The sequence below is a fragment of the Rhopalosiphum maidis genome, chromosome 2 (genome assembly GCF_003676215.2).
Source record: "Rhopalosiphum maidis isolate BTI-1 chromosome 2, ASM367621v3, whole genome shotgun sequence".
NCBI classification, from domain to species: Eukaryota; Metazoa; Arthropoda; class Insecta; order Hemiptera; family Aphididae; genus Rhopalosiphum; species Rhopalosiphum maidis.
In genome coordinates this window covers 36,916,543-36,933,669 of record NC_040878.1, presented here as the reverse complement: position 1 = coordinate 36,933,669, position 17,127 = coordinate 36,916,543, and the positions used below count along the sequence as shown (strand labels likewise).

General features: G+C 28.2%; 2 protein-coding genes across 5 annotated transcripts in view; one reads left to right on the top strand and one right to left on the bottom strand.

Moving 5' to 3' along the window:
* Nucleotides 1-7,202, top strand: part of LOC113551347 (transient receptor potential cation channel subfamily A member 1) — a 40,971-nt gene extending 33,769 nt beyond the window's left edge. For all 3 annotated transcript variants that reach the window (XM_026953542.1, XM_026953541.1, XM_026953543.1), the window contains 11 exons: nucleotides 1,800-2,091; nucleotides 2,164-2,500; nucleotides 2,578-2,722; nucleotides 2,783-2,875; nucleotides 2,933-3,160; nucleotides 3,231-3,493; nucleotides 3,686-3,812; nucleotides 3,948-4,247; nucleotides 6,048-6,207; nucleotides 6,474-6,601; nucleotides 6,672-7,202. In XM_026953542.1, coding sequence (XP_026809343.1) covers nucleotides 1,800-2,091; nucleotides 2,164-2,500; nucleotides 2,578-2,722; nucleotides 2,783-2,875; nucleotides 2,933-3,160; nucleotides 3,231-3,493; nucleotides 3,686-3,812; nucleotides 3,948-4,247; nucleotides 6,048-6,207; nucleotides 6,474-6,601; nucleotides 6,672-6,827 — 2,229 coding nt within the window. In that variant the 3' untranslated portion in view covers nucleotides 6,828-7,202. The remainder of the gene's footprint in view (nucleotides 1-1,799; nucleotides 2,092-2,163; nucleotides 2,501-2,577; nucleotides 2,723-2,782; nucleotides 2,876-2,932; nucleotides 3,161-3,230; nucleotides 3,494-3,685; nucleotides 3,813-3,947; nucleotides 4,248-6,047; nucleotides 6,208-6,473; nucleotides 6,602-6,671) is intronic.
* A 7,145-nt stretch (nucleotides 7,203-14,347) lies between these two features.
* The window catches only part of LOC113551448, a 43,308-nt gene continuing 40,528 nt past the window's right edge, over nucleotides 14,348-17,127 (bottom strand). For both annotated transcript variants that reach the window (XM_026953696.1, XM_026953697.1), the window contains exons 5-6: nucleotides 15,380-15,627; nucleotides 14,348-14,695 (exon numbers count right to left, since the gene is read on the bottom strand). In XM_026953696.1, the coding sequence (XP_026809497.1) occupies nucleotides 14,607-14,695; nucleotides 15,380-15,627 (337 nt within the window). In that variant the 3' untranslated portion in view covers nucleotides 14,348-14,606. The remainder of the gene's footprint in view (nucleotides 14,696-15,379; nucleotides 15,628-17,127) is intronic.

Sequence of the window (17,127 nt, the reverse complement as noted above, 5' to 3'; positions counted from 1 at the left end):
CGTATACATATATCAATGAAAAAAAAAATGATATTTACACAAAAATAACTAAGGTGTTTAATCTATATAGAAAAAAGAGGAAGTAGCTAACCCTTAAAATTTATAGTAGGTGTCGAGTTTACCTTGTAAGTTACACTGTACTACATGTAATAAAAGATAATGATGTTGAAAATTAAAGCATTTTTCTACTATAAACCGTATAAACATACATACAACAAGAATAAAAATATAAAAATTGTTGTAAAATCAATACATTCATTGTTTTGCTTGGAATTTAAAATTGATAAAATTATGTTTTTTTTATTCTTTCATTTTTAAAATTAAGTAGAAACAGTAAAAAATAAAAAACTTTCTGAGCTTGGTTTATTATAATATATACCTAATGTCATGTCTAATATATAAACATACTTTAATAATTTTTATAAAATCGTATTATGCTCAAACAAAAAATAAAATCAATTCTAAATACTCTATGCGATTAAATTTAATATTTTAATAACTAGCTATTTTCGATTACATAAAAATTAAAAATTAATACAAACTTTTTTGTAACTAAAAAAATCGTGGAACTTAAGGAACTTCATAATTTATCATTATCTATTGATTGGAAATAAATTTTACTACCTTGAAGTATATTTCAGAATTAAACATTTTTAGTTCATTTGTATTTTATTTCTAATGAAAGTATTTTATAGTTGGTATATTTTTCTTTGCCTGAGATTTTTTTAAGTATAAACTTTTTTTTTCATGAACATCTCTTTCTTATGTGCTAAAATTGTATTTATAAATACAAAAGAATAATTATTTTAGATGTTTATTAGAAGTGAGAATAGTAATTCTGTGATTTCAGATAGAATATTAAAATTGAAAATTATAATTTTTTTAGATATATATTATCATCTTCTTAATATCCTCCTAACTTAGGTTAAGTCAAGTATCTGTGTAAAGTTGTGCGGAAGTTCATATGCAGGTCATGTGGATACAATATATTTCATAGCTATAATATAGCTTCAATATTATATAGTGAGTGGGTGGTAAGATATGTTTAGGGACTATATTTATGTTGAGGCTACGTTGAAGAATACAGCGAGAAATTTATGCGGATAGATTGTAAGAACAATACCATAGTGACTCAGTTTTAATTACCTTTAGCGCCACTGCACACATTCAGTAGCTTTAATCAGTGTACTATTTATTAATTAATATTTGTTTAAGAGTAGATGAGAACTATTAATTATCTAAATAAGGTATCAGATAAGAAGTTTAGATCTTTTGTTAGGATTCAGTTTTCCATTATATATGTTTAGTGTATTATACGTATAATCTTATTACAAATCCATAATGTTTAATAATTACTGCATTATTATTTTTTTTTAATAATATATTGATTCATAAATATTATTATAAATGTAATAACTATTATATTATATGAAAAACAAGTTATTAGGTAGGTACTAAATATTTGATTAGGGTATTGATTTTATATTAAATAATTTATAATTAATGAAGTTTCATATAATCGATGACATAAAGCAAAGTGTAAATGTTTAACAATATCAGTCGATACTATTTTTAAATAATTATTAATATGATGCGTACAGTTATATGAACTGTGTCTATTAAATAAAAAATATGTAATAATTTAAAAATATTTGTATTATTCCGATTTGCTATCACAATATATCATATTTCATTCAAAACTATGTATTTATATTATGTTCCATTAATGTTTAATTTTTTTAGTCTAAAATGTACTTTATTTATTTATTTTAATATAGTAATTACTGTTTACATTATAGGCGAACCACCAAGGAGCTTTAGAATTGTTATTGAATGAAAAAGATAATACTGGATGTTCACCTTTGCATTACGCAAGTAGAGGTGGGCACATACGAAGTTTGGAAAGCTTAATTCGACTAGGAGCATGTGTGAATATAAAAAATTATAACGGTGAGAGCCCTTTACATTTTGGTGCTAGGTATGGAAGATATAATATAGTCAAAAGATTATTGAATTCAGAAAAGGGGGCTTTTATTATAAATGAATCAGATGGCGAAGGACTTACACCTTTACATATAGCATCTCAACAAGGTAATTTTAAATTTAAATTTTATTAAATGTATTATTGGTATGCAGTACAATATTTAACATATCTATTCGCAGGACATACAAAAGTAGTGCAATTATTTTTGAACAGAGGAGCCTTATTGCATCGCGATCACAAAGGTCGTAATCCTTTACATTTAGCTGCTATGAGTGGTCATACACAAACAATAGAACTATTACATTCTGTACACTCACATCTATTAGATCAATGCGATAAAGATAAAAATACAGCTTTGCATTTAGCAACCATGGAGAATAAACCAAATGCTATAACACTGTTACTGTATATGAACTGTAAATTATTATTCAACTCTTTAGATTTAAGTGCAATTGATTACGCAATTTACTACAAGTTTCCCGAGGCTGCACTAGCGATGGTTACTCACGATTCAAGGTAAATTATTAATTTATGTTATAAATAATATGTTAAATATTTGTGTTGGTCAAGTTAAAATTGTATTATTGTTTAAGAGCTGAAGAAATAATGACATTGAAATCAGATAGGCACCCTTGTGTTACATTGGCGTTGATTGCATCTATGCCACGTGTTTTTGAAGCTGTACAAGACAAGTGCATAACAAAAGCTAATTGTAAAAAAGATTCCAAACAATTTTATGTGGGTAATATTAAATAAGGAAATATTGCCAATTAAAAAAAAAAATATTTTTTATTTCAGATAAAGTATTCATTCTCATGTCTTCAATGTCCAATGGTTCAAAAAAATGGAGCGACTGGTACATTAAAACCCACTCCGTTGCCTGCCTTGAATGTATGTTATAATGATAAATTATTTTGGTTTTCATTGATATTTTTATTTTATAATTAGGCAATGGTCAACCATGGTAGAGTTGAACTCTTAGCACATCCATTAAGTCAAAAGTATTTACAAATGAAATGGAATACATATGGAAAATACTTTCATCTTGCACATTTATTGTTCTACACGATATTTTTAATATTTGTAACTTTATTTTCCTCTCAACTAATGGTTTACAATAATCAAGATAATATGTATAATGCTACGAGTAATGCACTATTAACTGTCGATACTACGGTAAATATAAAATATTTTTAATATTATTTGTTTATTGTTTTACACAAATAAGTAATATTGTATTTTTTAGACAAATGTAGCCACGCTTAAGACAGTAGCAGTTATGATTGTCATTTATGTGTTCATGAACAGCGCTCGTGAAGGGATTCAATTCTATCAACAGGGATGGCCATACCTATTGGATCCCACGAATGTTGTGGCGATATTGTTATATTTTTCAGCTATAGCCATGATTGCACCGATATTAACAAATTGTTTGCCTGAGTATCAAATATCTTTTGCTAGCATAACTGTATTTCTTAGCTGGTTCACGTTACTTCTTAATCTACAGAGGTAAATTAAAACAGAGCAAAATACCTTAAAAACTAATTAATGATATACCTAATCATAATTTTGTAAGTAAAGTTAACGGAACATTTCTAGTAGTTGATTAAATAAATTAGACAAATATTAATAATACATTATACCATATAATTTAAAGTGATTTGATGATAAATAATGTAACTATTGGTTTGTTTTTGTTAGATTCGATCAGGTAGGAATATACGTTGTTATGTTTCTCGAAATCTTACAAACCTTGATCAAAGTACTGCTCTTATTTTCTATATTAATTGCTGCTTTTGGTTTAGCGTTTTACATTTTATTATCGAGGGTAAGTATATAATTTTAAAATTTTAATATGTTTCACTATATTTTTGCATGTAAATCAGGTGAACAGTATTTTTTTATTTTTATTTTTTTTTTAAAGGAAATTTTCTTACACACATATTTTTTGAATATTTGTTAGGGTAATCATTTGTCATTTAGTACGATACCAATGTCACTATTACGGACTTTTGCAATGATGTTGGGTGAAATAGATCTACTGGGAACTTACATACAACCTTTGTATGCTGAAGACGACGACCAAGAAAATGGTCAGGCTAGAACGCCTAGAACTATACCATATCCAGTCCCCGTGTTTTTGATGCTTGGCGTATTTATGGTTCTCATGCCTATTCTTCTAATGAATCTACTTATTGGTTTGGCTGTTGGTGATATAGAATCTGTCAGACGAAATGCACAGCTTAAAAGACTAGCGATGCAGGTAAAAAAATATACAATACTAATTTTGGTATATATATTGCTTACATTTCACGTGTAATTTAATATAGATTAGGTATACCAAGTGATTCATTTAACGTATGACCCTTATTATTTTAAAAACCATGAATGTTTAAGAGTATATTTTTACATATGATTTTAAGTTATTAAAAACAATCTTTTTTGATAATTTAAAATTTTTTTAAATTGTTTTTATTACTATACGCTTTTTTAGTTCCTTATTCCAAAGCAGAATATTTTTGATTTCCTTCAATATATAAAAATTGGAGTTTGGACGAGTGGTTATGATTCATAACTATTTAAAGTTATATAATGACCGGAGTATAGTAATAGAATGTTAGTCCACTAATCCACTCATCTAAATTTTAAATATTTATAATTAGTAAATAACTCGAAATCTCCTAATAGTGTTCTACTTAGGAATAAGAAATCAAAAATCTTCACCCTAATTCAAATTAATAAGAAATTTAAAAAACGATAATGATAATAATATAATTTTGTTTTATATCAACTTAATATTAATTAAAAAAAATTAAAAAAAAAAAATATTGTTTACTGAAATAATGAGTGTTTTAAATTAAATGAATTATACCGTATATGTATATGATATAATATTGAATTTAATCAAGTCTATCGAACAGCTGCATATTTTTATTTTTATTTTTATATTGTTTTGTATCCATATGATACTTGACACTACTTCGGTGTATTCATACACTTATGCACACGATTTTTGACGCTAATAAGCTAATTTCTCTTTTTTCCGTAAATGCGTAGAATTAATTTTTTAACATAATTTTATAATAAATAGGTAAGTATTTTCTAAACAAAATAATGTTATTACAATAATTGTGATAATATTTTTGATCAAAATTTGTTGTCGATTCATTAAATAGGTATATAAACTATAATATTGTAATATTTATAAATCACGCATGTAAACTTATGTACGTATACCGAGTTAGGTACCTAATCTGATCGTTAATTTAAAACCGCTATAACGTAACCATGTAAACGTAGTAGCTAGTAACTGTTACTAGAAACCCCTTAAACTTGCAGACGGTAGTTGCGGGCTGTATCACGAAGCGACACGCGACGCTCTTGTACGTGCTAAGCTATGTACTTAATGCCTTAGTACAGCATACGTTTAATTAAATCTACCGGAAAATGGACCGACGATAGTTGACTAAAAATATAATATTGTTACTTATTTCATAGTTAAGACGACTCGCGGCTGATCAAAAAAAAAAAAAAAGATAAGAATATGGTAATGCTAAATAGGTACTACTTGTACTTTGGAAACTACATGCATCGAAAAATGTAATTTCCATAAAAATAGTGTGTATTGATAACTCGCATCATAATTATATTTTTATACACCGACAATACAGATAAAAAATCATTTAACAAAACATCGCCGAACAAAAAATCCAATTGAAGGATTTATCAATTTTTATTGAATTTTTTTTTTGCAGTTTTGTTAAAATGCAATCACTGTACTTGGAATTGATGAGGAATATATGTTTTCAATGTGTAATGTGTAAAAACATTCCTAAAAAAGATCCTAGCTTAGAGTTTATTATAATATTATATCGTATAAGTATTGTACACGAGCATCGAACTATAGAGTGTTTGCTCGTTGCTCGTGTCGTGAATGCATATAATACACATTTATTATTTACATATAGAACTATTACTTATTTTTAATAATTTTAAAAAGTCACGTGCCATTGAAAAAACCACTAAACTTACGCTCAACCAACAATTTGACTGTTTTTTCAAGGTTGTGCTGCATACAGAGCTGGAACGCAAGTTGCCACACGTGCTAATGGAAAAGATCGATAAAGCGGAACAGATCGAATATCCAAACGAAAGAAAAACAAAAATGGGCTTTTTGGATTTTATCTTGCGAAAATGGTTTTGTAACCCGTTTTCTGATGACGGTAAGCCTTCCAACAATCATAATTTTAGTTGCTCTACTCAGGTTTACGGTTAGTCGCTCGCGGCACTAAGTTTTTTCGTGTATCCGATTTGTATAGCTGCAATCACACTGGTGAACAAACTTTGAATTTGAGATGCGTACTGCGATAACTTATTTATATATTTTACTGTAATAACTACAGTATAGTGTAAACGCACCTTGACTTGTGTAATAATATATAAACAAAACTTTTTATTCTATATTTCACGTTTTTATCGTTATCAACAGCAATCGAAATGGTATTAGAAAATAATGAAAATCATTTGGCTGACGAGATTGGAAAAGTGAAAGATCGATTGAAAACGATCACTAGCTCGCTCGAAAACCAACAAACATTTCTCCGTCTAATTATACAAGTACGCAATGCCACAGCGTTGATTATGTTTACTAAGTTACATTTTTTAATGCAATAATATTATTTTTCAGAAAATGGAAATTAAGACCGAAGAAGATGAAGTGGATGAAGGCGTGTCAGCTAAAGAAATGGCGTTCACGAATAATATAAACGGAAAATGGTCTTCACCAAGAGTTAGAACTAAACTTAAAACGTCTTTTAGTTTTTCTAAATGTCACACTAAATAGTTCAATGTAATATTTAGTAGTCAATAGATTAAATATACCTGCAGTGTGTCTTGCCGTGTTTATCTTGATAATATATTGTCACACGTCCCCTATATTTTGTGCAATATATTATACTTCTTTACCAGCATTCTGTTGTCTATAAACGGTTAGGTTATATTACGCGACACGATTGACGTATACGGATCGTAGACTTGAGCGAAATACGAAGCGATTCGTCAAAGTCAAAGTGTGATAATTAGTTGTACGAAGTACGACAACCGTCTTGCACAAATGAATAGTCATTTACAAATAATAGATATAATCATAATTTAATTTTTAAAATATTTGGCACAAATTAGCTCTATGGATTAAAACCATTTAAAGATGTTAAAAAAAGCAAACTAGTTATTTATTTTTTTTTTTTTATAAATTAACATAAGAAATGTACCTAAAGGTTTATATATTACGGATATAAGTTTTAAAATTTAATGACAGAGACCAACACGGTAATACACTTTGCTTGTATATAATTATATACATTTAAATATCGGTACTCTACTGTTGATTATAGAGTTATTACTAAAAACCTATATTATTAGTTTAATGTTGTATTTTCACATATATATATTTATAAATATATAGCACAGGCGATCACAAAATTTGTTTAGAGACGCATTCTCTATATTATTTTGGACCATAGGCGCAATTCCAATAAAAAAAAAAAACTGAAGGTGCTTATAAGCTCTTCATTTTCCAATCATAGCGTTGAATCGCTGCTGAATGTGATATTATATAAAAATATTTGTGGGTGCTAATTTTAAAATTGGGGTGCTAATACACCCTAAGCGCCTCCTAATTGCGCCTGTGTTTAGGACTACATAACATTGTTACGACCTTTATCTAAGAATAGGTCTGTTTTTGATTTTGTTTTTTTTGCAACAGGATTTATTTGTAATAACATGTTTTATGTTTATTTGATTTATCTTAAATTTTGCCACATTTTTGTTTTGTGCAGACGCTCTTACAACCAAGTTTTAATTAAAATTTTTAAGAGGAATATTTTTAACTGGTTGGTTTGATTTAAAGAAATACAACCTTTTTTAAATAAATATTTATCTAAAATAATAATTATAGAACAGTTTTATTTTTACTAAAAATACAAATTAATATTTACAATAAATAAATTATAATCCATATCTACTAAATAAATTAATTTATATTTTAAACAATTAATTCATGTATGGACTTGATTTTGTGTTCATATGCGAACACCAATACAATTTAAAAATGTATTATTTAGGATTATTTTTAATAATATGTTTTATTATTTAGATACAGGATGATTATTTAATTAATTAATAATAGTCCAATTTTTGTTCGCCATTAATTTATCAATATGTAAGTTTCAATGTTTCTCTAAAACATTAAAAAACCAAAATTTGTTTAAAAAGTGTTATGTTCTAAAGTTATTATATAAGCATTAAAAAAGGGCTCTTTCAATAATTGTGAAAGCGATGAGGCGAACAAAGTTTGAATTATTTTAAAATATAAAGTCTTGTGTATAACAGTTAATAAATACCTAATAATTTAAATGTTTAGAAATAACAATTGTCCTGTATTATTTATTGACTGATATGTTATGTTAATAATCATCCTGTGTATGTATACATTTATTAACTGCATATTATATTTTAATGTTATGTAGTATTAAACTTGTTTAAACTGTATTGACAATTGTATCAATATAGATAAAAGCCTGATATGAAATCGAATTCTTGCATGTGATAATTTATTATTGAATAGTTTTAAACGTTATAGTAGTTAAACTTGTGGTGGCTATCCTAGTAGATATTATATTGTGACGTTGAGTTGATTGTGCTGCTGACACATTTGGCTTCCTTCTATAAATATTTTGTATGCCACAAAATACTTGAATACGAGTATCTATAAAATTCGATGTTTCAATTGTTCGGTAATTTTTGGTCGAAAAACAAAGATATTTTCTATTTAAAAATAATAATAGTTAAATTCATAACCCCTTCATTTAGTCCAAATGTTGTAAATGTCACTAACGCAATCATCATAATACATAATGGGATATACCTGCCATCAGAAATTTAATTATATTATGATAAATAACAATTTATAGAGAAACACTTTTCGATTAAAATATCTATTAACCAATGACAATATATTGTTTTCCATTAATTTGTCCCTACATAGACACACCCAATATTATGCATATTGTATGTATATAATATACAGTTGATCCTTGATTCATTATTCTATCAAGGTTTTATTTAGATTTTAAAAATCCATATACAAGCGCACACGCTACATTAGATTTGGTATAAATGAAAGAAATAGAAAAAATATTTATTAAAATAAAATTATTTTTGTCATTAACTATAAAACTTAAATAAATAAGTGTATCTAATTAGGTATCTAATAGTAAAAAGGTACGATTTAAAATTTTAGTCAATACACTGAGTGAAATTGGACAACGTAAATCTATCAATACAATTTATGAATTAAATATTATTTATACTACAAGCTTGTTAAAGATATTTTACTTTTCTTGATAATTTTCATAGATTTAATCTATTTTCTAGAAAATTTTGTTCTTAGCAATATCATTACGCTTTGTAGCATATAGGACTTTTTTGGTTAATATAAATTAAATCATTTTATTAACTATATTAAGTATATATTTTTTAAATTAATTATTATTATGTGTATAAAATATAATATAAGTATATTATATAGCAATAATAATTTAATGGAAGTACGTTGATATTCACACCATAATACTTAGACCATGCAACCATACGGGTTATATGCTGGTAGTTTCTAATTTTAATAATTCATAGGCATCGTATTGATTCCTATAGAAATACATTATTTAAGAAGATTAGAAATTATTTTAAAAATATTCATAATTGATATGTTCAATTTATTATGGAGATATGTAATAAAAGTTAATTTTTAATGACTAAAGAAAAAAGCTTTGGTCATAATAAGGGTTAAATAATAATTAATTATATTAAAATTGTGAAAAATTATGTGACTTGTCTATAAAACCAAGTTCTACATGAACAATTGTCCTTTTTCCCTCTTCAAACTCAAATACTTCTCTGAATTTCAGGTTTATGTTTAACGTGGTCAGCTTTGGTAAGGATTACGTAAACCAAAGTTCAAACGAGTATTTTTTGAGTTAGGTATTTGATTTCGTGTTCTAAGGATAACGGATGGTTGAATAATAGTTTGTAATAAATGGTGTTAGGTATAGAGATGTGAAATTATTGGTAATTAATATAATATTAATTCTATTATTATTCATAATTTGTAAAAATGGTCAAAGTAAAATAACTAATAGACACAATAATAGATTTGATATTTTTGTATAGCCATTTTTAAGAGCTTTTATTCCATATTTTTATCTAATATAAACATTTTAATAATGAGAAATTACCCGTTTGAATTTTAAATTAGGTGAATTAAAATTTTTTAAATAATTATTCATTAAATAATTTACAGGGTAGGACTCTATTTGACAAACAGAGGTTTATATCGCTACAGAATACTTTTAAAAGAATTTATAATAGATTCTACTAATAATAAATATAATATTTTATAATATAAATAATCTCAAATATTTTAAAATATGAACTTAAAGTATATTTAAAAAAATTAAAATTTGAATAAATTCATATTATTAAAGAATGGGAGTGAGCCTGTATTTTGCACTATTATCGTAGTATCGTACCAATACATTTTCGTATATTGTCTGGAAAGTGGATAGTCATTCCTATAGGTAATAGGTAGTATATTTCAAACAAAAAAGCGTAATACTTTGTGTCGGTCAAGATATTGTTCCGGAATAGGTAAAGCTTTAAGTTTAATACAGTAATGGTGTATGTATATATATATAATTATATTCAGTCGCGTCGTAGTCTAGATTATATTTATAGAGCACTTGTGGAATTCGTGGAATGATTGTTGACGTCATTTAAATGATAATGGTAGCAATAACCCATTATACGCCTAGGTTTTGTTATTCGTATAAAAAGAAAAAAACAATATTTACATATTTCATCATGGTCAAATATAAGTGGTCTGGTGTACGAGAAGATGGATACTTATGTAAAAATATACTAACGTAGAGTGTAAATAGTTAAATTTTTTATAAATTATCAATAATTATTTAGTCGTTAATTTTAGATTCGAAGCGGGGTATGTAAAGTGGGACGAATGTCTATCAAAAAAAAAAAAATATGTTTTGTGTTTGTTATTGCACTTTGAAGCAGTAAAAGTTCAATTAAATTTATAAATTCGATTAGTTTTTTTTTTGATTTAGTACATTGGTAAGAAAGAGGAACAGAAAAGTGTTTTTTTTTTAATGATTGGGAAAAGCTAATAAAAAATAGCAGACAAATTGAAGTATAGGTATGCTAACGCAATATTAGTTTTAAAAAAAATCATTTTTTTTTTATTTTATTCAAAAATAAAATAAGCAAGTAGAAACTTGAAATTTTTACTAAATATTAGCGTTTATTAGACGTTGGTAAACAATTTTAAAAAATTGCCAACACTTTTTGAACTAATTTTGGATTAATATATTTTGCGTCCATCAATTTGGTCTTACGACTTTTGTCGGCATTTGCGTTTTAGGTTCTAACTTTGTAACAGTAGGTAAGTAATAAGAAGAAGAAGTATAGTCATATATAATATTCAATATATTGCTCACCGCCGCCCGGCGATAAATAAAACCGAGATGCGCAGTCCACTTACGGCGGATAGTAATAAATAACTTTATTTTTAAGCGTAACCAATTGAAAGCAGAAAAAAAAGAACAATCGATTATAATAAATTTTAATTGTATAAATAGCGAGTAAGCCACTTCAAAGTAACTGCAGGTCCAATCTATATCATATCTAAATCTTCTTTGAATCGCCAAAATCAACCAAATATTGTCTGATTCCGTGTAAGCCTCAGTCACAGACTTTGTCTTTTTTATAATAAAGTTTCTGTTACTAGTGGCTTCTATGGCTGAAAATTGGGGTTGTAACTAATAAACAATCATGAATTTAATTTTAATTCCAACATGTGCTTTTAGAAACTAAAAAAAGCTTAATTTGAATTTCAACATTCGTTTATAAGTATAGGTACCTACCAAATATTTTTTATTAATTATTATATCGGGGTAGCTATAATCGTGCAGCTTATATCATTATATTACGTAATGTATAATTTAACAGTTATGGATTGTCTCAAATTTTCTTTTCTTTACAGTATGTTATCAAATACACCTAAACTATAGGTAGACACTATGTAGATAATTTGAAATTAAATTTGATGCTTAAATTTCTGCGTATACAGGTACATTTTCTAATATTATAAGTTTGACATAAATATATTACTTTTCGTATTTCCCCTAAAAAGCATAATATAACAACACTTTCACCGTTAGGTTCTTATCATAAAAATGTATCATCGTTGATTCTACGTAACACCCGTAACATTCGCAATTTAAATGAAATCAGCCAACGTTATGTACCGAAATCGAGTCACGCATTTATGGGCGATACGCGATTTTTGTTTCCGCGTAAGTACAAGTCCGGTAGTCGTGTATCACGTTCGACACGTACTAAACTTCTAACCCGTCACGCATTATCTTCGCAGAGTTGCAGAGGAAAAAAGTTTGGGTGTGTTCTGTGCGGTTCCCGTATAATCACTATTCTGCACATCAGGCATATTCACTAATCTTATTATTACAACAATATTTTGATATTTCAATGACGTCAGATGTTTTTTTTTTTCTACCTACACTCAACAACACTACGGAGTAAGGACGGTAAAAATAGTCGATTATTTTCGTCCGAAAACCACTTTCTTTGGTCGTTGTTAAGTGTGATACCTACGCCACACTAGGCGGGCGATGCAGAAATAACATACTTGGCCGAGTAGATGGGAAATATTGTTTTGACACGTGTCACGGAGAGGCGCACTGGGTCAATTTTTTATTTTTATTTTTTTCCGGCCAAAAATTCATGTCCCAAAATAAACATTACCGACCATTCCAACTATAGGAAATGACTAATGCGTTTCACCTGAATACCCCATTTATTCTACTATGCTCCGACTAGTCAGCTGTCGCGGAATAATATTAATTACAATAAATTGTTGCAATACGCTCGCTCGTGTTTGAATCGCGATGGTTTACAGCGATAAAATGATATACAGTTACCACCTATGCGTCTATATTGATATTGATTATTGTTATTCATGCGGGTACGGCTGTTATTTTTCCACAACCAGTTTCACACGAAATTGCGTCAGATGAAAATTAAATATTTATAAAAAAAAAACACATGTTTAATTGGAGGTCCTCGGACAAAGCCAACTCTCGTATACTACACTCTTGGGATCGTTGTCGGTTAAAATATGTATATAAATTATGTAGGTACACCTCCTCTTACGTGTTATTTTTGCGCCGACAGAGTTTCATCATAATTACATTTACCTATACTGTCGCTTATATGTATAATTACAATAAAACCGCATTGGTTTTGGTCATTTAACACGAAAGTTTATACAAATAGGAAAAATTGGTTCTCAAAAGTAACAACAATAACAAGTATACAATACAATAGGTACTCAAGTACAAATATATTTATTATTATGACATTGTTCAGAAACGATACATAGTTGTTAAGAATTATACACTGGAAATGTTGGAAATTTTTTTAAATTATTATATATGTATATAGTAATTATGATATTTTTCTTACAACAAATTACATATTAATATAGTTATAATTACATAATATCATGAATTTATCTGAAAAAATACGAAATTTCATAATTTTGAGGAATTTTCGACAAGTTAAGTATATATATATTTTAAAATAAATGTACAATTAGAAAATATGTCATAGTGAAAGCGATTTAAAAGAATGTCATCATTTCAAACGTCAATATTCCGTTTAGTTTCCAACATTTCCATATTATACTTAATGAAAAATATTTAAGTGAACACTCCACGTTCGTAACACCATAGCGTTCTTCCTTTACCCAATAAATCAAAATGAAAATTACAAAATATATTTATATGGTATACAATAAATGTTATATAATTCGCTGGATCCCTAGAACAATATCTGCCAATAGTAATAAATAAAAAATAAATAACAAAACAAAAAAAAAATATATTTATATAATCACAGAAAGAGTAGGGGTTTAGCTACTGAAAAAATATATTTGCCTATTGTGAATTCGTAAAATGAAATTTTTGAGCGTGCGTTTGCGCCTATATTGTATGACTGCGTGAAAATTTACATTTTTTCGCTTTCCCCCGTCTTCATTACGAACCACAGTTGTCCAAATAACATGCACGAGTATAATATAATATGTCACAAGCAATATTGCTATACTATTACATTTTTTTTTTTTTTTTTTTAATCAATAAATATCATAATATATATATATAAAAAGGAACTATGTGACATTTATTTATACCGTATAATACCAGGTATTTATATAGAAAAGTCATTATTTTTATAATACAAATTGTAAAGTTTTATATATACTTATAAATACAAACATAGGTACAAACATATATATATATATAATAATAATAATATAGCTCTGAAAAATAATTTTGAATCGCGAGGACGTGATCATCTCACGAACGACATATAGCTGAAGGTACAACAGCGCGTTCTTGTTTTTTTGGTTTATGCATTTTTGGATTATTATGTTTTACATAGAAATAAAAACGTGTGTACATCCGGTTGCGTGTTATTGTATCACGCAACACCTGCATTTTGGTTTTTTCTTCAACACTACGTGTTCCACTTGGGAAGGCTCGTTTCCATTTATCACAGTTCCTATACACAAAACAAAAATACATAATTATTTAATCAATTAGATAGAAATCCTCAGAAAATATTTAACCGCCTTACAAGCCTGAATTAAGGTTATCTATCGTAATAATAATACATTTATTTTTTATTTATAGTTTTATACCATCGCAATCTCAAGTGGTATCAACGTTTCGTGTATATAGCCATACAAAACAACAGAGTGATAAACGAGGTTTAAAAATTAATTTGCGTTATAATCAACAATAAGGATCGTAGGTCGGATATGTATACTTATAAGACGATTTATGAATAGGAGCCAATGTTATTGACTAAACATATCGTTAAGAATATTTAAACAATCACTGTAAGTAAATAATTCGTTAATACTTAATGATATTTAAATTTTCATTCACAGGTTTATCTCTTAATGTATCTATACATTCCTGACGAGTTAATCGATGAGCCGACGAATTACCAAACAAATAAGTATCGGTACGAGCCGTCAGACAATTCAGAAACTATAATCAATAATTTAGAACAGTAATGCCGATTGCACTGTAAAGGAAACATTTGTATACGCATTTATAGTATGTAGTCAGATGTTAAAACGAATTAATCTATACTAGTAGTATTATTAGTCTAACAGGATCGTCTATCGTTCTAGAACCGTCAATCTAGAAAAGGTCGTTGCAGGTCGGACGTAATTACCTCTTTGGACTTCCACGTTGGGCGGTACCGCGTTCTTTTCATTGCACGTTCCGTTCGCCTTTGTTGGCGTGGACGTCACCGGTTGTTGGTCGTGTTTGACGTCCGTGCTGTGGTCGGGCAATAGCGGGGACGTAGCACTTGTGGGCGTCGGCGTGATCGGTTTGCCTTCTTTAATCAGTTCGACTATCTGGTCAGCCTCTTTGGACAAGTCACCGTCCGGTCTGAAAGGATTATCCCAGCCGTCCGAACTGAAACACAAATAAATAATAGGATTAAAAATACGTGCGTAGTGAAACGGCAATATAGAATGGAAACGATGAGAATATTTTTGAAACAACGATGGTCGCGCCGTTTAAATAGTATATTATAAATAAGAGAGAACGCGTCGAGTCGATCGCAGGAATTCCATCGGCGACACTCACTAGCCGGTGCATTAAAAAGGTGCACGACAGGAAGAGGGAACCAGGTTCACGGACCATTGCCGGCTCACCGAACCGTGATGGTTGTCCATGAAAAATCTCATATATGATAGCTAACAATGATGATCATCGACACTATAATACACGAATACGGCGGTTTAGTAATTACTATCAAAACATTCGTTTCGAAAATGCAATTTACCATTACAAACAAGCGACTTGGGTTTTGTTGTCGGACAAATAACACGATTCATGGCATAATATGCAATATTATGCATTAATGCATAATAGGCATGGGAGGATATTAAAAAGATATTGTAATACAATATCATCGCTATCAATCATAAGAATCCGCTGTCAGATCGTATGTTTGAAAGTAAAATAACATTTCCACGCGTAAGAACGTGAAAACAACAAAAGAAACATATAAGACATAATTATTTCATAGAACCAAAATTATTATCTTATCTTAATTTACTCTATTTGTTAGTACTTTTTGTCCTTCTGGCATGCATAATTCGAACAAGAACACTTAAACGTTTTAAACAGATGTTCACATAACAATATTTCACCATTACAAAATAAACGCAGGTAATTACATTATTACGGGAGTAGCATTTTAATTGAATCTAGCATAGAATTATTTACATAACGTATATTTTTAAAAATCAGTAATGGCCAAAAAGATTTAAAATAGGTATTTAAAAATTTGTGAAATTTGTGTTTTATTAATAAACAGATATTAAATTTATATTTTAAATTAAAAATAAAATTAATGAAAACATACGATAAAGAACAGTATAATTTAATCGTGCAACAGAATTTTACATAAATTAAATGAGCTGTTATGAAATTTTCTCAGTGATTTGGAACGCGACAAAATGTCATGCTATTGTTAAGTCACAAAATATTAGTACCACCAAAGTTTGCCAGCCGTAATTTATCCATCAGCCTATACTCATAAAACTTTAGGATAATTTCGTCGGCTTGAAGGCTGACCTTTAAAAAGGTGTGGTCGTCGTTTGGCATTCAAAATAATGTGCAGTGATTTCGGACAGCAAAAGGTCTCGCCCACGTCTAATTGTCATCAATCATCCATGCAAAACACTCAAAATAAGAAAAAATTAACGAGTCACTTTTATACTGATACGGAGAAGATATTGATGCAGCAGAGTGACATCACACATAGCTTTACTATATGTCTATACGAGTGGACAACAACATATTGGTTATAAAAATCAGTCGTATGATAACAGTAAGGCATATGTTCACATATGTTTTTAAAATTGTATAAACCCAAACGAATACAAACGGTTGGATGTTTTCCAA